The sequence below is a fragment of the Emydura macquarii genome, unplaced genomic scaffold (genome assembly GCF_026122565.2).
Source record: "Emydura macquarii macquarii isolate MOO-44397 ecotype Brisbane River unplaced genomic scaffold, CSIRO-AGI_Emac_v2 contig_1551, whole genome shotgun sequence".
In the NCBI taxonomy this organism is placed as follows: domain Eukaryota; kingdom Metazoa; phylum Chordata; order Testudines; family Chelidae; genus Emydura; species Emydura macquarii.
In genome coordinates this window covers 6,279,783-6,301,362 of record NW_027131688.1, presented here as the reverse complement: position 1 = coordinate 6,301,362, position 21,580 = coordinate 6,279,783, and the positions used below count along the sequence as shown (strand labels likewise).

The 21,580-nt window shown below is 38.9% G+C and overlaps 1 protein-coding gene across 1 annotated transcript in view; it reads right to left on the bottom strand.

Annotated features, from left to right (window-relative positions):
- KLHDC1 (kelch domain containing 1) overlaps positions 1-19,806 on the bottom strand; it is a 60,347-nt gene extending 40,541 nt beyond the window's left edge. The window contains exons 1-7 of the mRNA XM_067554730.1: positions 19,498-19,806; positions 11,856-11,926; positions 10,620-10,737; positions 9,489-9,607; positions 7,392-7,470; positions 5,459-5,542; positions 2,308-2,391 (exon numbers count right to left, since the gene is read on the bottom strand). Coding sequence (XP_067410831.1) covers positions 2,308-2,391; positions 5,459-5,542; positions 7,392-7,470; positions 9,489-9,607; positions 10,620-10,737; positions 11,856-11,926; positions 19,498-19,611 — 669 coding nt within the window. The 5' untranslated portion in view covers positions 19,612-19,806. The remainder of the gene's footprint in view (positions 1-2,307; positions 2,392-5,458; positions 5,543-7,391; positions 7,471-9,488; positions 9,608-10,619; positions 10,738-11,855; positions 11,927-19,497) is intronic.
- Between the last annotated feature and the right edge of the window lie 1,774 nt (positions 19,807-21,580).

Here is a 21,580-nt window from a genome sequence, read left to right as displayed (position 1 = left end):
CGGCCTTTAACTACCTGAAAGGGGGTTCCAGGGAGGATGGGGTTAGGCTGTTCTCGGTGGTGGCAGATGACAGAACAAGGAGCAACGGTCTCAAGTTGCAGGGCGGGAGGTCTAGGTTGGACATTAGGAAAAAGTTTTTCACTAGGAGGGTGGTGAAGCACTGGAATGGGTTACCTAGAGAGGTGGTGGAATCTCCATCTTTAGAGGTTTTTAAGCTGAGGCTTGACAAAGCCCTGGCTGGGATATAGCTGAGGTTAGTACTGCTTTGAGCAGGGGGTTGGACTAGATGACCTCCTGAGGTCCCTTCCAACTCTAATATTCTATGATTCTATGATCACTGATAGGGATAGCCTCCTGGTAAGAGAAACATCATTTAAACCTGGGGGATCCGGGCATGTCCCTTTCTCAGTATCTTTCCCTAACTGGAAGGAGTACTGGGGAGAAAACTACACTACTGTACAGGTAATAAGAGATTTTTAGCAAAAAAAATATAATTTTTTTTAACAAGAAATAAATAAATGAGAGGATAGATCAAAACTAACTAACTCTACTCTATCACTTCAACAACAATACAATGTTAAAGATATTCTAAACAGGCTCTGCTGAGAGCTCTGTCTCAGGCCAAGGATGATTGAGAAGGAACTGAAGGCGGTTTGGCTGCACAGCACGACATAGCTTACAAAAGCGGTGAAAGACAGAGGGAGTGCATGTGTGGCCCAAATGGGCACAGCTACCAAAAATCTCCGATCAGAGGTGCAGGAACACAAATTCACATAAAGTGGAGCACCCATATGTGACACTACTAGAAGAAGCAGCAGCATTTCTTATCTTTTGTAAAAAGAGAGACTATTATTTGAAAATAAAGTATTGACACTTGCCTCCTTCCTAGAAAAATTTATGACAATGGCAATATGGGACCAGTTTCCTACTTCTTTCAATATTGCTTTAACAGTTTATTAAAAAAATTATTTAAGTAATATCCACAAAAGCTGTAATAAGTGTTACAATACGGGTAGCATTCTGTATATAGTTTAATTTTACTTTTTTCCCCTCATTTTGGCCAGATCTATTTAAGCATTTAGGCCCAGATTTAAGGTGCCTAAATACCTTTAAAAATCTGGCCCTTACTGACTCCTGCTCTTTGTAATGCCCCAACATGCACTATATTGGAGAGGGAGAGGAAGAAGAAGAAAAGGAGGGAGGGAAAGAGTTTGATAGTATCATAAATTTCTTATTTGTTTAGACAAAATAACACATAAGAATATCAAAACCACTACATTAAAATGCACCACTTGCTACTATTTTGTTCACTTGAATGGAAAAAATATGTGGTTCAACCACATAAACCCCTCAAGCTGTATTTAGCACAATACAGACATCCTGCCACTTGTTTGAAGCTTACCTAACGTAAATCATACTTTAACTTAGCTTTTAAAGAAGTGCTGCCAATGGAGCTTAAATACAGCTTGCCAAATTGTATTGGGTTTATGAACATTTTATGGATAAAACATTTTATGGATATCCTATAATACAAATATATATCTTGTCGTTATCTTTGAAATGCCAATGTCTTGGATTCATCTGAAGACGTGATTAATGCCATTTGCACAATGTCAGTGGACGAAGTTATTCTCCCAATGTGTGACACTTTCAGCAGTATGGTGAGAAACAGATTATTATTGCTTCAGTTTTTATGAAACTTTTAAAAATCTTTAGTTTGACTAACTGCGATGTGGTGTTTTAGCTCTAGTTCTGTTATTCTATTCCAATACATATGTACAAATAGCTCTATTTGTTTGGATTCTTCATTGCATTTAATCAATATGCAAAACACTGAGAAAATATTTTATGAGAGTTAAAGAAAAGAGATTTAGTTAAAACAGAAATGAATATATTTTAGAGCTAAATTGTGGCATTTAGCCACAGCTCTAAGCAGGAAATAGCGCAGACCTAACAGTCACACTGACCTAACGGGGAGTTCCAGGAAGTAACGTGCCCCCGCTCTGTGGATAGCCATCTTCGCAGACTAGTGTGGAGGGTATATGACCATGGCCTACCACTTACCTGCTCTTCTGGGAGCAATTTGTGCTTCCACCCTTAAGGTTGCATAGAAGAAGCAGAATTATCCATGGTCCATTTGCAGATGCCCAAGGAGTAAAAAGATCTTGGGACTTCTCTCCCAAGGAGAGATGGGTTAGGAGCAAAGACATTCTGAACTTTATTGTTAAATAAATAAATTGTTGTCAGTAAGTAATTAGCAAAAAATAATACTGTTGCCAATAAAATATTCATTAAATAACTACTGACCAGCACCCGTCCTCCAAAGATGTAACCTTTATTTCCCAGCACAGCACATGTATGAGCTGCTCGAGGCTGAGGTGGAACTCCACCCTGAAAGCACCAATGGAAGACATTTTTTAGAACAATAACTTCTACAGTGTCAATAAGGGTCTAACTGCAAGTCAATAAGACATGAAATGCAATGGTAAGGTTGAAATGTACCCTATACCTGCCAATATGAATGCAAAATTGCAAATGTGAAAAGAAACAATTGGAGGGAATGCCTAAAATTCCCTAGGCATTAGATGACATATGGCATAGTACAGTTCAGCCTTAACTGAATTCCCATGCATTTTGGTGTTTAATTTATTCTCTCAGAGCTTGATTTACCAATGCTTTATTCCAGTTTTACACCAGTGAAACTCCACTGATTGCAAAAGAGTTTCACCAGTGTAAAACTACAGTAATAGTGGCGGATAATAAACCTAGGGCCTGATTTTCAGAGGTGCAATGTACCACATGTGAGCACCTCTTGGGGGTGGGGGAGAGTAGCAGCACCTAAAATGCAGGTATTTTGCACAGGGTTTAACAAAACTCCTGACTACTCAAACCTATGGAGTTGGTTCTTAGTCAGGATTTATTGGTGACTCATGGGGATACATTTTAGACAGTAGCTTTCCCCTTTTTATGCTTAAAGATCTTGTATGTTGTGACAGCTATTTGTTTGAAAAATATATATCCCCATACTATAATATTGAGGAATAATACCTAGCTCTTATGTAGTGCTTTTCAAAGATCTCAAAGCACTTTACAAAAATCAGATTCTTAAACTTTGTACATAGTAACCAATCACCTGATGCCAGTGGGAGTTTTCCTCATGTAAAGAAAAAACAGAGCTTGCAGGACTGGGGCCTAAGCTTTTAATAGAACATTTCACTTTATGTCTAATTTGTTAAGAATTTTAGAATACCATTGGAAGTCACATAAACAAAACATGAAAGTGTCAAACAAACAATCTTATTATGTTATAGTTCTTACACTGAAATCTTCATGGAGTCTGTATAATCTCACCAGAATTTTATGAAGCTCTATATTATGTTACAATCTTAATGTTAATATATAAGAATTGTTTGCATTACAGTTTAATTGAGAGCTCACTGAGAATATATGGCATATATGGAACAATATTAATAAAAAAGAATTTCTTATTTGCAAGACATCAGTCACATTTATTTTAACAGTGTGAACAGGAGCAGTTTGTTAGAAGTATCTCACAGCATTAAACCCTAGATGCAACAGAGTTATGAAATGCAGCAACTACATCTGCACAGTATTCATTCTTTAAGCATACATATCCCTTTGAGATTAAACTTTTTTTCACGAATATCAAAAGGCTGAAGGGCTATACGAGTGACTAGAGACCTAATTTTGCCATTGGATCTGCCTGGATAGACCCTGTGCCTGTTGGATCCACCACTGAAGTCAATGGATTGAGTGCATGGGTCCACTAACATGGATCTGATTGCAAGATCATAGGAACATAGGAATGGCCCCAATGGATTGCACTTGTGGTCCATCTTGTCCAGCATTCTGTTTCCAGATGCTTCAGAGGAAAATGCAGGTAGGCAGATATGTGGTGATCCTAATCCCTGATAGTTGGAGATTGGTTTAAACCCTGAAATATGAGTGTTTACCTCCCTTCCAATACTCCTTTTGTCAGTATTAACTATTGTAACTCTGGATATTCTTGTTATCCATATAAACATCCAATCCCTCTTTGAATTTTACTATGTTCTTGGTTTCAACAACATCCAGTGGCAATGAGTTCCAATCTACTTACATCTTGTGTGGAAAAAGAGTTTTGAATTTGCCACCTTTTAGTGTCATTTAATGTTCCCTTACTCTTGTGTTATGAGATAGGGAGAACATTAAAATGCCCTCACATTATGAGCCTGAAAAACACTGAACATGTTCAAAATAGTTCTCCCTGACTTCAGTCTCTATAGTACAGTTATTATTCAGCGTGTGGCAGAATTTGTGACACAATGAATCCTCATGTTCACCGTTATAGGGTAATTGTGTACTGTTTAATGCAATGTACGTCATGTAAGGTGTTTTTAGAATGCTCTTGGCATACTGAACATTATTGTTACAGCAATTTGTCTGTTGCAATATCATGTGTGTGGTTATGAGGCTTCGCTGCGTAATAGTCCCAAATGTGTGTCTCATGGCTTGAGACAGATCTAGGCAAACTCTCCAAGACCAGAGAGGCAATTCGTGCCTCATTAAGTCTTGCATAGAAGAAATCCAGCAACATTCCAGGGACAAAGGACTGGCCCAGATGTCAACAAAGGGATCCACAAGGTACCTCAGTGACTCAGGACATGAAGGAAACCATTCATGGACATTGTTTGTCACCTGACCTTGAAGGGGGTGAGGCCCCAGAGGTGAGAATGAACATTTTAAAAAGAAGGGACATTTTTGCTCTCTCTCTCCTCCATTCCCCTCTATAAACAACATCAAGCAATTGAAGCGTTGCTCACCAGTGGAGGGCCTGGTTTGAAGCAGATCAGTCAGCCTGTGGTGACAATCATCTAAGATTGTAAGGGTGCTGAAAGTGTTACACTTAGTTTAGAATGTGATTTGCCTTCTATTTACTTTTGATCAAATCAGACCTGCTTTCCTCTGACTTATAATCACTTAAAATCTTTCTGTACTTAATAAATTTGTTTGTTTGTTTATTTTATCTAAAGCAGTGCATGTGGTTTAAGATGTGTAGAGACTCCATTTGAAGTAACAAGGCAGGTGCATATCAATCTCTTTGATAAACTGACAAACAAATGTGCTTGTAGTGTACAGTGGGCAGCACTGAACATTGTAAAATGGCAGTTCCTAGGGTTGCATCTGGGACTGGGGATGTTGGCTGTGGTCATACCATTACATAATCTCATGAGTGGCTTGCTAGAGGCACTCACTCAGAGTTAGGAGCAGCTTGCTTGTTGTAGGCTGTGCGTGGTCTGACCCAGAAATGGGGGTTTACACAGCAGAGCAAGTGCAAGATGGCCTCCAAGACTGAGGGATTGGGGTGACACAGCAATACACCAGTCCAGATTGCAGAGGGGAATGTCACAGAGTTACAGAAATTTATAGAATGATTAAAGATTTAAAAAATACTCACTCTAATTGTTGGTTGAAACCAAGTTTGTGTATTTGTATCAAAAGCATGAACATCGTTATGCCATCCCCAAAATATCTGCCCTTCCTAAAGAGAAGAGTTAAATATCTAAAATTATATTTTTAATTAACTTACTCTAATATTCCCTGTGTTTTGTCAAAAGAGTTTAGGCATACACTTGACAAAGACAAATTAAAAACAGAAAATAAATTAATCAGAGTAAGCACAGGCATGCATTTATTTTTATTTTAAAAATACAGAATAAAATTTTCAAAATTGACAAATATTTAGGAACCTAAGTATCATTGAACGTCAATGGGATTTAGGCCCCATCGTGCCAAAGGCACTTATGAAAACAGGATGTTGTCTCTTAAATCATTTAGGCACTTTAGAAAATATCGCCATTAAACTTTTAGGAAGTTATGCTTTATATAATCAAAAGGTTTTTATTCCTTAGTAAGACATTTTCTTATAGGTTAATACTAACATTTGATATAAGGAGTCTGTTCTCTTCCTGGCATGTATCTAACTCTCATTAATGGCAACAACAGTTGAATATGCACAATGATTAAACAGACTCCCTCAGTCATTTTCTAATTATGGATATTGTAACAATTCACCATGGGAAAACAGGTAGAACCTTGTTCCAGGCATCTTATGACAAAGGTGTTTACTTTGGATAATAAATTAAGGGAAATAAGGGAAGGTATTTGTGGCTAGATACAGCTATGGGGCTATAAATTCCCTACCATTATTTCAAAGAGTGTAGTACTAGAATTTTTTGTAAGTGGAAGCATCTAATTAGAATAGATCTATTTCCCTTTTTCTACTTTAACAGCACTTTGGTCTTACTTTATCTGGGGGAGTCCAGTCTTAGGTACTCGCAATAAATTGAAAAATCAATTGTGATTTAGATTTACAAGATTCAATTCTGTATTACTGTTGATGCAATCTAATAGCAACAAACTAAAAAAGGAAGAGTCTCATATCAAATGGCTGCAGTACAATATGATTATTTTACATGTTGGCTGAGATTACTGTAATCTGTAGATGTGGAATTATGATAAATCTAGTTTGAATTTATGAGTGAACTATAACAAAAATTAGAACAGTTTTCAAAAAGTGAAATACCACTGTTTTTCAATTATCCATAAGTTCAAAACAGCATGTATCATCAACCTCACACATTTTTTTAAACTCTCCAGTGACATAAAACTCAGCTATAAAATATAAAGCCAAAAGGACATTTTTTGTGAGTTTCTTGAGATGAGCAAAACTGAGCTTAAAATAGAAAGCATTTTACAGCCTATTGTATGAAATCATTATTGTAGCTCCGTAATAACACAGATATTGGAAACTTTGCTCCACTAACATTATGAGAAGATTTCTCTGAAGAGTGGAAACTATTCAAACAAAAGTAAGTGAACATTAATATACCAAAACTTTTCATTATGAAGTATCTCTAAATAATCATCTCTGGGTGAAATCCTGGCCCCATCAAAGTAAATGGGAAATGTGATATCCACTTCAATGAGGCCATGATTTCACATTCTAGGTTTAAAAAAAAAAATGGAGAAAAGGAAAAATCTGGGCTATATCCAATCCTGGTGTAAGCCAGGTGCACTTCCATTAACTTTAATTACTATCCATCACTCCCTTTAGGAGGCTCAGAATATTGCCCAGAGATGCTACCTGCTACACAAAGGGAAGACATCAGCTTCTAGTAGGTCTACCCTATACAGGTGTTGTAAAACCCAATATATGCACCATACTGTCCTAAGATCTCCTTTTCAATGGAGCTAAATCTGCTTATTCCAGGACAGAATTTGGCCCTTTGTTTTATTAGCTGTGGTTTCTTTAATAATTTTCTGTATTTAATAATATTTTACAACAATCAGAAGGCACTATTTATTCTAAACAGTAAAAAATCTCTTACCCAAAAGGCATCATGAACATCAAAACAATCACTCAGTTCATTGTGTTTCCTACATCCATAACCACCAAAATATATTAATCTGAAACAAAACAAAACAAAAAAATGTATTGAACTTGTACTTAATTTGTTTTAAATTAATATTCCATTTGATATTTTGATAAAATAAAAATTAAATGCTGCAGCTCATCAGAAATATGAGTCAATTATCTCTACTGTTAATGTTTAAATGCATAAAAGAAAAGCATTACATATTGTATATAATTACCACACAAAAATTTTGTTGTGAAGCTGATGTGTATGTATGTAGCAACCCTGTCTGATACAAAAACACAAAAACGAGGAAATGAAGTTAAGCTCCACTCTACTACTCCACACACAACTTTACCATTACCACAACTACTATGCAGCACAGAACAAGGCATAACTCTGCTCTCTTTTCACCCTTCTGCACACACTCCTTTACCAGATTATATTTTCTTCACCACTAGAGGTTGCAGATGTTTGGTTGTGTAGTTGTTTGTGTTGGGAGGTGATAATTTGATAACGGTTTTGTACACAAGGGAGGTTAAAAGGGATGATGGAAGACTGGCATCCCTAAGAAAGCAGAGTTACAAGCTCTTTATATATTTCCCAGTATTGTGTAAGCTTCTAAGAAACACTCATCTTCAGATATCTTCTGAGAATTCACAGCAGATTTTCAAAATGGAGCATAGTTTCCCCAAAATACTTATTGTGACAGGGTGCTGAGCAAGGACTGCTGAGTCCACCCCGTCACACCAGCTCCCATTTAGGGAGGTAAATTGGAGCTGGCTAGAGAAAACCAGCACCTAATCAGACAATTAGAGGCAGCTGCCAGCTCAACTAGCCTGGGGCTGTATAAAGGGCTGAAAGGAAGGAAGCAGGAAGAGGGAGCTGGGGAGTGGAAGCAGAGTGGTGGCTCCTCCCTCCTGGGTCTAGCTCCTAAGAGGACAAGCTGCGTATGAGAAAAGGTGGTGGGAGCACAACTTATAAATAAACTTCCACCAGTGGTTACAGAATTGAGGGTCTCTGACTGGCTCTGTGAGAGAAAGAAGCAGAAACAGGGCAGGGTCACTGACACCTTGCTACACTTATATTTAACAAAAATGTTGAGTTAGTCACATACTTCAACTTGAAATGGGTAGATCCTTCATTCAGTATATAAATTAAATTTGACTTGGAATGGATTAATTCATGCTCTTGAACATCCTGGTACCAACAGCTAAAAAGAGGTGTATGGCCGCATACATGTTTATATACATCTTGCAGTTAAATCAGAGTTTCAAAACCAAAATGTAGTACTGAGAGACTTCATGTGGTTGTGTGTCACACCCTGGATGACCTGGAGTCCAGAAATCAATAAATGAATGAATGATTTATTTTGTTCACTATATATCATGTAACTCTTTATTTGTTTACAGTAGCTTTTATAGAAAATAGCCCATATATACACAATTGATTTATTTCTCAGTGACCAATTCTACCACCATAGCTACCTTTCATGGTTAATATGTAATTTTTTACATTTGTAATTTACATTTGTTTTTAGTTTAATATTTTTAAATAATAAATAATTAAAAGTACTTTTACAATCAATTTGGCTAAATGTGCTAAGTAGCATTTACAATACAAGTACCTACCCTGTATTCTCAACTTGGCTCTTATTAACTGAAATACCCTTTCTTATTGTCAGAACTTTTACAAACACATATAATTTGAAATTATACCAAATCTACAATATATTTTATAGCAAACCTTTGTAATTTCATAAGTAATGAAAAATTCTTAATTAACTTGACCAAATAAATAAAAAGTAATATTTAGCACCTGCATAGGGTTTTGCATCCAAGGATCTCAAAGCACTTAAAAATAATCTCACGTCTCTATAAATTAGTGTTGGTAAGTATGATTATTCCCATTTTACAGGTGGTAAAACTGAGAGACAGAAGTTAAGAGATTTGTTCAAGGTCAGACAGTAAGTCACAGTCTGAACTGGACTTCCAGTTTTTGTGTTCTACCTGTAATATAACACTTCTTCCCTTTGATTAATAGATATTAAAAATATTCTTGATGTATTACCTGTCCTTATACACCCAGCAGGAAAGCTTGTCACGTGGTGTAGGAGGTTGACCTTTAAAGTTTGTAATTTTTTTCCACCTATAGGTTCCATTTCTTGTTCGCAAATTAACATAATACAGCTTAAAAGAAAAATTATAATATTTTTAGTATGTAGTAAATAATGTTGAAAAATCAAGCACAAATCAGCAATAGATGTGATTACAAAGAGCAAAAGAACAATCATTTTCTTATAAAAAGAAATTGAGTGAAACTGACAAATTGTAATGCTTATGATTGTAAAAGATTTATTCACTGACTAATCACAAGCAAAGTGCAGGATGAAGCAGTGAATCTCCCTCTCTGAGCTCTGCCAATGCCCTTTAGGTGATGTTGATGTTGAGGTCCTGGCCCTGTTGAAGTTAATAAGAGTTTTGCCAGACTTCAAGGGTACCCCTATTTCACCTGTTAGTTCAACTAACCTGCAGCACTTTTGCCTTGACCTAGTTAGTCTCTGTGTACACTGAATTACAATCAATACTGCCTGTGGACAGAGCATTAGACTGAAACTATCAAACTCATTTCACTTGTTTATTAATCTAGACTGAAATTCTGGTTTCCATTATATTAATCCACTGAATAACCTATTTTCCCCATTTTACTCCTTATTAGAATGTAATTACCTGCAATCAACAGGGAAACTAGCACTCACGTTAACTAGTTGTTATTGGACTATCCTAGAAACGCAAATGCCACTTGCCCACTAAAGAGCAAAGAAAAAATGACAAATGTGAGGTAAATCTAATTATGGTTGCAAACATATTTTTTCCAATAGAAATATGATTAATTTTTTAAATACTCACAATCTTTAGAAACAAAAATAAAAACCAAAACATACTGGGTATTATCTTGCAGTCTTACCCCAGTCAAAACTCCCGGTGAAGTCAATAGGAGTTGTGTAGATGCAGAGGGTCTGAAGAATCAGATCTACAATTTAAAGTCTTTTAAACTACATCTTTTCTAAAAGAAAACCAAAATCTCACCCCTAGATTCTCCCTCTATTTAAATGCAAGGTGCTCATTGCTTTGTTAAATGAAGTTCTGCATTAGTAGTCATTTAATTACAATATACTCCAGAACAAAAAGAATACAATACCCGATTACTGTATCCTTTATCATCAAATCCGCCAAATACATACAGCTTCCCATTAATGCAAGCTCCACAACTTCCTGACATGGAGGTAGGTAGCTCTCCTTCCATTAGGTGCATTGTCCTGTAGTTTAGTAAATTTATTAAATCTCATAATTTTGCTCCTAAACAAGCCACAATACATCAAAAGCAAAGTAGTAGTAGGAGATATAACAGGATGGGAAACAGAGTTGCTCTGGGAGGAGGGCACAGTGAGGATAGAATCTTTGGAGATTTTTGCTGTGAAGCTGTAGCAAATCTCTACTGAGCATGTGCAAACTGCAGTTTTTCAAATGTTTATAAATTGGCCAAACTTGGGCGGATGTTCACAGGGATGGCAAAAGGCACATCCGTGAAACAAAAGCCATCCCCCTGCCAAATTTCAAGTCCCTGCTCCAAGGCATGGAGCATTTCAAAGATAAGGGCTCAATAATTTTTTAACTTGGGCAAAACAGCATATTTTTCCCTAGCCTCGTTCTCAGAAACAGCTGGACCCATTTTGGCTTAAATTAAAATAAATATATCTATATCTATATAATCATCCTAATGCAGACACCCACCATGGAAAATTTCAGCCCATATGGCTAAAGTTTGGCAAAGTTATAAACAACTAAAAACAGGGTCTGATAACAGAAAGTATTGGGCAATCTTAATAATCAGCATTGCTACTAGACCCACCCCCCCAAAATGTATAAATATGATTTGACTTAAATATTATATTATATTGCTAGTGATGTGTAAGATTTGAATCTGTTTTAGCTTAAATGTTTAAAATGCATTATCTATGCAAACATATTTATGACACGATTAAGTACTAACAAAAAGGAAGTAATCCTAAATAGATCAAGCACCCTAATCTTGTCGTATTTAATATTCCTTTTAACATGAGTTCATTTAGCCACTATAAATACATAAGTGGCTCTTTTAATTGAACAAGTCTTAAAGAATGTTTAAAAATTAACATTTGAAACATCCCTCAGAAAAAAGATGATTGTGCATGAATCTTTTCTTATCTGAAGAAATTTTCAAATACATACATCAGATAGTCAATTTTTACACTTAATGAAGGCAGGTTAGTTAATGCCAAGAAACATGAAACAGACCTCATTTTGTATCTGAAATAGTCTTTTTACCATAGGTAATAATACTCAGGTGTGAACAGCACATTTTGCAAATTCATTAAATATAAATAAAATGGCTTACCATAACCCACTATCAATTTCATAGAGCCAAAGTTCATCATTTGGCAAATACACTTCATTTTCTTCAATTGACTAAAACAAAACAAAACAAAAAAAGCAAAATATTTCATCAGTGATGTATCATATGTCATTACAATTCCAAAGTCATCAAATTACATGCTACTTAGGAACATTTAACAAGTTTTATTGAGAATTCACAAAGGCTGCATAAAATTCTTATTCTCAGTGTAATCTCCCTGATAATTTTAACTGAAACATCTCAATATCACTAAAATATTATATTTAATATTGTAAGTTCAAAACCGTTTATTTCTTAAGCATTATAAAAAATAAAGCAATGTGTGCGGTTTTGTGTCCCTATGCCATAGTTTTGTTGATTGCCTAATACCTGCTCTACTCACTCACTTCCACATGGGTAGACTGGAAAAAAAATAAAGTATGATTTGCAGTAAATGATAGATAGGGAGAGCAGTGGTTCCATATTTAAATAGCAATATGAGTTTAAATGCACAGTGGCCTTCTTGCAAGAAATGTAAAAAGGAGTAGCAACTCAGGAAAATGATTAAGTGCTATCAAGAAATATAAGTAATTATGATGAAAAACCAGTACATTTTGCACTGTAGTTGCAACATGAAGCAAGGGACAGCAACACCAGTACAAGTTTTTGCCCTCAGGCAATCTTCATTCTTAAGAGGCTACCCAAACGTAGTACAGTTATCTACTTTTATTATAATACTACTAATTAGTGGCAGTAATTAAATAACAGGATCTTTTCTGGTCCTTTGATTGGTCACTTTAAGCAGTTTTCACTGTACTGTAATCCTTGCTACCCAAATACACTTATATAATGTTGAAGATGACCTGCAAAGGAATAAATAATTAGGTTGGTACCCTTTTACTTCTTTATGATGAAGCCTCAAATACTATTTTTTTTAAAAGGGATTTTTATTTTTATTTTTTTATTAATAGCAATTCAGGTCGTCTCACCTGTGTTTCCTGAAAGTCTCTATGGATGGCTAAAGAATTTGTAAGATTAGGATAGCAGTGAATCATGAAGTGAAACCTTATTAATTGAGAAGGGGTGGGATTTTTTTTAAGACAATTTTTTTAAACACCGCATTCATTCAAATACTAAAATAAAAAGAGTTGGAAGAAAACTACATTTTTAAAGGAATTCAATACCCTTAGCCCTTCAGTTGAGGACCGAGATCTCCCAAACAACATGTCTGTGTCCTCCAAGAATGACATCCAACAAAACAAGAGACCTGCTTTTAAATTTCTGATAAACAAGCAAACAACCAAATCAATTAAAAAATAAAACTTTAAAAAAAATTAAGGGCTTATTTTTATATCATAAACTAAAGAAAAGGCACAATATCTTTTTTATGCTTTGCAAAGCCATCTTTAAATGGAAGGATTTTCCAGGCATAATGGGGAAAGTATACAGACAGGTATGAGTGAAAGAGGTGGGGAGGGGAGCGGTTGGAGAAGTATAGGAAAAGAAGGCAGAGATATAAGATTTTAAGCTATGGAATGCCACAAAGAAGAGGAGAAGCTTAAATTTAAGCCAGTGATTGAAAACCTAGGAAGGTTTTCAAATAGAGGAGAATGGTTGGGAAAAGAAAAATAATTTGTGCAACAGTGATTTGAATGAATTGGAGGGAAGAGATAGGAAATCAGAGAGAAGGAAGTTGCAGTTTTAGGATAGGTGATAATCAGAACATGAATTAGTGTCTTGACAGTGGAAACCTGGCATGACATGAGTAACTGAACATGGGTTAGGCCTCATTTCTTGGGAGACAGGATTAAGGAGGTAAATGGATCAGCAGGCTGGAAACAGATTATCTATACTAACTAAGATAAGGGGGATCACCCAAGAAACCACTTATCCATTGTTATCTTGTGCAGTGTAAGATAAGCATGAAACATAAGATGAGATAAAGAGTAAGTTATGCATGGACAGTGAGTGAGTAGAGCATGCTGTATAGGGATTGGTTCCTACAAAGTGACCAAGCCAATCCCAAAATGTCTAATGTAAAGCATAGTAAATACACTATAATGTGTAAATGTATGTAAAGGAAGAGGTTTGTTGTTGTAACTTTGGATGTGTGGTATGCACTATACCCACTCCGTGCTTGAGTCTGATCAACTCGGCGTAGCTTTGCTGTATGCCAAATAAAGGAACCTGAATGACGAGATTGGAGTCAGACTGAATTCTTGGGTAACCAAGTGGAAGAAGTCTCGTGGAAACACCAACAGGCAGTAGAGATTGAGAGCAAGTGAAAAAATATAGGAACATAGTAGAGAAAGAAGCAGAAGGATTTAGAAAAACGTCTGGATGAGGGGAGGAGAGAGAAGAATCAAAGTTAACTCCAAGGTAGTAAGCCTGTGCAACAGTTGCTTACATCAACATCTTTACTGTAACTTATGCCTTATAATTATTCCCTTCCAAATTTGGGCAGTGCATTCTGGGAGCACAATTGCCACCACTGGCCATCTAAGGAATCAAACTTTGGAAACAACATGTCTGGTTCCAATGGCAGATATACATTATGAAAGCTACAAACGGTGTAAGACCATATAAAGTGTAAGACCATATGCAAATGAATGTGTGGGGGGGGTCCTGTTCTGGGAAGCCAAGCATTTATTTAAACAAACAAGCCCTGAATTAATATCACTAGTGTTAAGAATAAAAATGCTGATTTCATTAATGCTGGTCAACTGTAAAGTGTCATGCTAATATTAATGACACACTTTATATCTTTAATAAACTGTTCAAACAGTGACCAAATCCGCACAACACCCTTGTGAATATGGAAAAACTGACATATAGACAGGTCAAAGCTCACATTTTCAGGAGATTTCACTAATTTTATGTGCCCAATTTGAGACATACTGAGAGTTAGGTCCCTAAATAACTTTGGGGACCTGGGCCATTGTGCATGAATTTTGGTGATGCTGAGAAACCCACAGATCTTCATGGGAAAACACTTGAAAAATCAGACATTTGTTGTCTCAAGTTGGTCTCCCAAAGTTAGTGAACAGAGAATTAGGGTACACAAAATTTGTAAACATTTCTGAAAATGTGTTTGCCTAGGGACATCAAGTCAGCCACTAACAGAAGCAATATTAAGATTTCCCAGCTCTTTATTCTGTGATTGGACCAACGATAAACAGTTCTTAGACATAATATTAATGGGATTTGGATATTTACTTAGGCTTGATTATTTAGTGGGATATAAGTGAAAATACAAATTACTGATAGTGATATCTGAAACATTTTTTCACCTTGGACACGAGTGGCATCAACAGAAAGGAAGCCAGTGGTCCCCCATATTTTGCCATCAATCTGCATTAAAACTGTCAGTGGAATGAGCTGCATGCTTGTGTTTGTGTGGGGCATATATGCTGGTATTTGAAGGCTATTAAGGATACTTCAGACAAAATTCAGCCATGGTCAAATTAGAGAGATTCTGCTGACATCGGTGGTATTGCACTTGTTTACACCAGAATAGAATATGCCCCTCTGATGGAAAAAATATGGACACATCTTACCACCTTATTGCTGACTTGCATTACAAGATTTTGGGGGGCTTTTTGGAGGAGGAAGAAAGATCTTTATATAAATAATTTTACTTAAAAAAGAAATCAGGAACTGTCACTGTGAAGCAGGAACATGAGCTACAACGCTGGACTGATAGCAAAATATGGCACATAGTTCATTGATTCAGTTATCACAGTATACGTGGCCAGAAGGGACCACTGTGATCATTGAGTTTGACCTCCTATATTACACAGGCAACAGAACTTCCCTAAAATAATTACGAGAGCAGATCTTTTAGAAAAGCATCCAAAATTGGCAGGGATGGAGAATCTACCACAACCCTTGGTAAGTTGTTCCAATAGTTAATTACTTTCACTGTTAAAAAATTGCACCTTATTTCCTGTTTGAATTTGTCTAGCTTCAACTTCTAGCCATTGGATAATGTTATACCTTTCTCTACTATACTGAATAGCCCTTTGTTAAAATATTTGTTCCCCATGTAGGTAATTATAGAGACTAATCAAATCACCCCTTAACCTTCCCTTTGTTAAAATAAACAGATTGAGCTCCTTGAGTCTATGACTATCAGGCATGTTTTCTAATCCTTTAATCATTCTTGTGGCTCTTCTCTGAACTTTCTCAAATTTATCCCCCATCCTGTAAGTATGGCCTACATTCTTTGTTCCTGGATATATATTTAACAATATTAGAAGACACTGTTTGCTTGCATCCAGTTTACCAAATGATACAAAGCTATTAATAAATAGATAAACATTATATAATTTAATGTGCAATTTTATATATGGTGATAAATATTAATTATTATTACGTAACAAGTCAGAGGGTTGATAAAAGTAGAGTGTCATCATCGGTATAAAAAGAGTGTTCCAAGATTTAAGTTTTTACCTTTGTTTATACACATGAAACCAATTCATTGGCCTGTTACATCCCAATTGATCACTAAAGTGTGGAATTCTGTACCTATGCTAAAATAAACCTGTTCCTTGGATTTTAATTTGGAATTACAGTGTTATTCATCCACTACAGCAAGCAGTGGTTGTCTGCTTTGCTAGGCTCGTAAGGTGGCCTAGGTTGGTGGTCCTGAAATATCCTTATAGTTGGATTCAACAATATTTGAGTTAGGAAATTGTCATTTATAAAAAACCTATACATTCCAAGGATGTTTTAGTAATGGAAGCAGTAGACCTTCAGCATGTGTCACTCAAATTTAAAGTCACTTATAATCATGCTTTTTCCCCCTAAATATTATAGATAGACGCATAATGAGCCAATCATCCTGTTCCCTAGGGTGATTTGGTGCTCTGTAGCAAACACCAATAATATCCCTTTTTGGGCTTTATCTGTTAGGACATGGATCCATAAACATACAAGATCATTTTCTTCTAAGTTATCAGTGACCTGGAAACAAGGAGTGCCATTGCCCCTTTTGCCCACTCACTCCTTTCTAAAGAGGTTATAACCATTGATTTTAACATAGGAATCATCAGGTTTCAGTAATACCACTTAGATCACACTTATGCGCCTTTTGTTTGTTAACCTGGGTCCTAACATTAATGAATAAACAATTAAAGAATTTCTTTTCTTCAGGGCCTTTGGCTCCTTGATTAATTTTGTTCTCAACATCTGCATTTTGTGAGTGCTTATATCTTCCCTCTTTTTACCCATTTGTTATTAGTTTAAATCCCTCCTGCCTACTCTAGCCAGCCTGTCCCTGAGAAAATTGGTCCTCCTTCTGCTGAGATAGAGGGCTTCCAAACTATACAACCCCCTTTTTCCACAGAAGGGAAAATAAAAACCCTGCACCATGTATCTAGCTAGCAGTTCATTTCTAGAATCTTCTGTCTTCCTTTGTTCATGGGACAGGAAGGATTTCAGAGAAGTTTACCTGGACATTCTTGGGCAGCACTCTTCCAAATTCCATGAAATTATATACTATCTGAAATATAGTATCATTAATGCCAATGTGAACCATCACCAACGGATCCTTTCCAACTTCTAAAGCCTATGCAGTCATGGAGTATTGTCTCATGTCTTGGTTCTGGGAAGACAGCACACCATCCTGATGTCCACCTGCCCCTTGCAGAACGGTCTTTCAGTTCTTCTGAGCACTGAATCCCCCACAAGGATCATATGTCTTCCTTGGACAGCTATATAACTCTTTATGAGAAAGCTTGATTTTCTTACAGGTTGGGTTGAGCTGTCATCAAGAAGGGTGTCCCCTACATCTCTCTATTTTCGTAGACCAGCTGTATTTTGTTTCCACACTGAGGACCTGGTATTGATTGGAAATGTCTTGCTGTTTGGAATTCTTCTTAGTCCTCTTCTCTATGGTGGCCACAACCAAACCATTCTTCTCTAACTCTAGCCAGGTAGGATGCTGCCATGACCTCTTGCTTCTAGTGGTTACAAACTACCAGGCCGCCTCTCTGACTACCTTTCTCTCTGACTCCTTGGTGGCCAGCTCTGTTCATCCTTGAATCTGAGGTACAGATGTTTCTTGAATCTGACTTTCTAGGAATGCCACAGCTTCTCAGTACTATCTCTATTTGCCTCTCCAATCCTGCAGCACAGCCACCTATTTGCATTTCATGCACAGAAAGTCCCTTCTGGCTTCAGAGAGCAGAGAAAACATTGCATATCCATTGCAGGTCACCATCACTGTTTATTGCTGACTATCTTGAAATTGCATATAGAACTAAATCTGGAAGGAAAACCTCCCACAATCCTTTTCTCAACTACCTCTGAAAGGCTCCTGTTAAGATGCTCTATTCAGGGCTCTTGAATTTGCCTACCCAGTAACTTTTTATACCATGTCTCCCTACTTAGCTCAGCTTAACACTGCCCCTCGCTCCCAGGGAGCAATTAACCCCTCATGGCTTTTACCAAGTCACCAACAAACAAATCTGTTTCAGCTGCTTACTCAGGGACCTGGGGCCCAGCTGTGCAGCCCCTACACCGAAAACAAACAATCAAAGAACCCATAACCAGATCAAATGCACCACTCATCAGGTTCTGCTACCTCCAAGCACAGAGTCCACAGCTACACCCTCGGAAACTCCTGTTAGCTGCCACTGTTCTCATGACAATTAACACCCTATCAGTCCGGTGTATTAAAGTGTCAGGTTCAGAGTGGTTTATTTGTGTCACACCTTCCATACCTAGTGAACAATCACATTAGGTACCGGTGACAGAACAGGTGGCTGGGGGACAGGTGGACATAAGAGGAATCTCTAGGATCCCCTCTCAAAGCAACTGTCAAATGTGGACTGGACGGATGGCACAGGGGTGCAAATGGAGGTGTTTTTGCTAAGGAACTCTTCCCTGAGCAGATGGGAAACAGGAAGGGAGCCAGACAGGTGTGTGGGTGTGTGTTTTATTGAAAACATCACTCCCCCCAGCAGCAGATGGGAAATGTGAATTGGGCAGCAGGAGGGGTATAATCTTTATCAGGACACCCCACTAGAGCAGATGGAAGCGTGAACGGGACAGCAGATGATCTGTATCAGGACACCCCACTGGACCAGATGGGAAGGATATCTGTATTTAGGAGTGAAATTCCCATGCTCATCTCCTAGCCTGGGCCTCCACAGAGGAACCAAGCACCAGCCCCTTGCGGAGGAAGCGCCCCCAGTGTCTTCATCTTCACCTCACTCCGCGAGGCGGCCGTTATGGCCGTTGGCCATCGAGCGCAGCAGCACGAGAGTTCGACAGCTGAGATTTGAAACACCCGCTCTCTTCCGCGCGGCATGTCCCGCCCAACCAATCAGCGACCGAGTTGAGGACGTAAACAAGACGCCGCCCGCCCCTCCCTCCTCCCTCAGCTCGGTGTGGCGGTTGCAGGCAGCAGCCCTCGAGGGACACGGTGACGGGTTACGTTACCCGCAGGGGGTGGCTCCTCCTCGTCCTCTCTGGGGCTAGTGAGTCTGTACGGAGGGACTCGGAGGAGCCAGCCCGGGCGCCCAATCCAGAGCGACCTGGTGTGGCACAAATGCACAAGGTGTCGGCCCTGCCGTATAGCAGCAAAGCCCGTCCCCCCTCCACCACCGCCGGGGCCCCACTCCGCCTCCTCCCTGCTTACCACGTATCCCCCCCACACATAGAGAAAGTTCCCATCCACCACGGCGCAGTGGCCGCTCCGCTCCTCGGCCACGCAGAACTGCTGAGGAGGAGGAGGAGGAGGACCCGCCGCCATCTTACGAAAGGGGGAGAGAGGCGGCTCTTGCCGCAACCAGCCTGTGTCCCGCCACCACCTTCTGGCGCACCACCTGCCCTCCGCCGCTCGGTCACCCTCAGGCGGACGGGAAGCGGAGAGGGTCCAAACTGTGGGGAGTCACGGGAGGAGCAGCTCAGCGGCGCCTCCTCTCTCCCCCGCCCCCCAAATCAGGCAACTGCGGAGCGCTCACGTGGGGGGAAAAGGAGGGGCTGCGGGATCAGGGCAGTGAGGGGGATCGGGGCCAGGCCGGGGACCCGGCGCCCTGGCTCAGACCCCTCCCTTCACTCCTGTCGGTCGCTCACTGGTGTTAGCAGATCAAAGTGGGTGTCGTTTGCACTGGCACCTCGTGTAGAAGGTGCGGGGCCCCCTCCCTGCTGGTTTGCTCCCCCTTTGAACACAGGAAGAACTGTCTCATGCTCTTGCTCTGGCCCATCAAGCTGAGGGGCACCTGTTTTATGGGTGCCCCAATGCAACAGGACCTCGGGCACCCAACATCCAGACCCAGAAACTGAACAAGGGGTCTGGGGTCCTTCCCCAAACATAGATGCACTAGGGGCATGTGCACCAGGGACTTGTCTATACTGCAAAATTGTATTGTGCTTGAACATTATAATGAATGACCCACTTAGAAAAGGTTATGCTGACCACGATTTGTCCTAGTCTGTGCTGACTGACTGCTAACTTGTGGTCAGCCACATGTCATCCATTGGTGGTCAAACACAGTAGGAACAAAGGAACTGTTGTGTTGGGTCAGACTCAATCAGTCTCATCCATTGTTGTTTTCTCTCTGGCAGTAGCCCATATCAAATGCTTTAGGAGGAAAGTGCAAGAAACCCCACAGAGGACAGATATGAGCTAATCTGTACCCCATGATGGTTTTGTCCTAATCCTTATTAGAGATTGATTTAAACCCTGAAGCATGATATTTATAGCCTTGCAAATAACATTTTGTAATATAGACAACCCCCATGAGATAGTACAATTCCCAAGTGCACAAGATCTAGTGAGAATAATTTCAAGCACTTGGAAATTTTACAGTCTACTCCTGGGGCTGAGCCCAGCACCTATGATAAGGTACTTGGATATAATGGAAGTAGTATAAATATATAGATAGGGCTTGTGTCTTCAAACCAATGGCACCATATTTTAAAGAGTCATTAGTAATGCTACTCATGAAACTAAAATCACAGGAAATGTTATAAATTTTCTTTAAACTAATTACATGTCATTTTAATTTTCTCCTTTCTTTAATTTTCAAGTTTTTGTTGTCTTCTATTTTTAATTTAATCCACACATTTCATAGATCAGTGTCACAGTTGGATCTGCTCTAGATGATCTCTTAAAGTCCCTTCAAATCCTAATCTATGATTCTATGGAGAGCTGGGAGCACTGATTATGCTATACCAATGACACAGCGTATCCTGTTGCATTTCTTTTCATCCATGTTCCCTTCTCTGCATGTGCTACTTACATCACTGAACATAGCAAAAGATTGGGGTCTACATGAAAGGAAAAGCAATATAGACCTAAAGTTTTCAAAGGAAATCCCCAAACTAACATCTAGAGAGGGGCAGAGAGTTTGCTACTTGCAGAAAACAGCCTGAAAATTGAGGGTTTGTACATGATTTGTCTGGTTGCCGGTACAGAAGAGGAAATGAATGAGGCAAACAAACAATAGCATGTACAGAACGGTCCTAGAGATTGACAAAACCTTTCAGCACCCCAGGTTACCAAGCTGCAGAATGCAGCTTGGAAGGGAGGCGCTTGTAACAAAGATGCTGATTGGCAGGGGACGCTGCTCTTCCGCGTTACCCTCCCTACCACCACTGCCCTGCCCACCCATCCCAGCTAACCAATGAGGGGCCCCGGCCCCGCCCACCTCTCTCAGCGGACACCCACTCGCCTAAACCAATAGGAGCGTTTGTTGTTGCAAGCCCCGCCCCCCCGC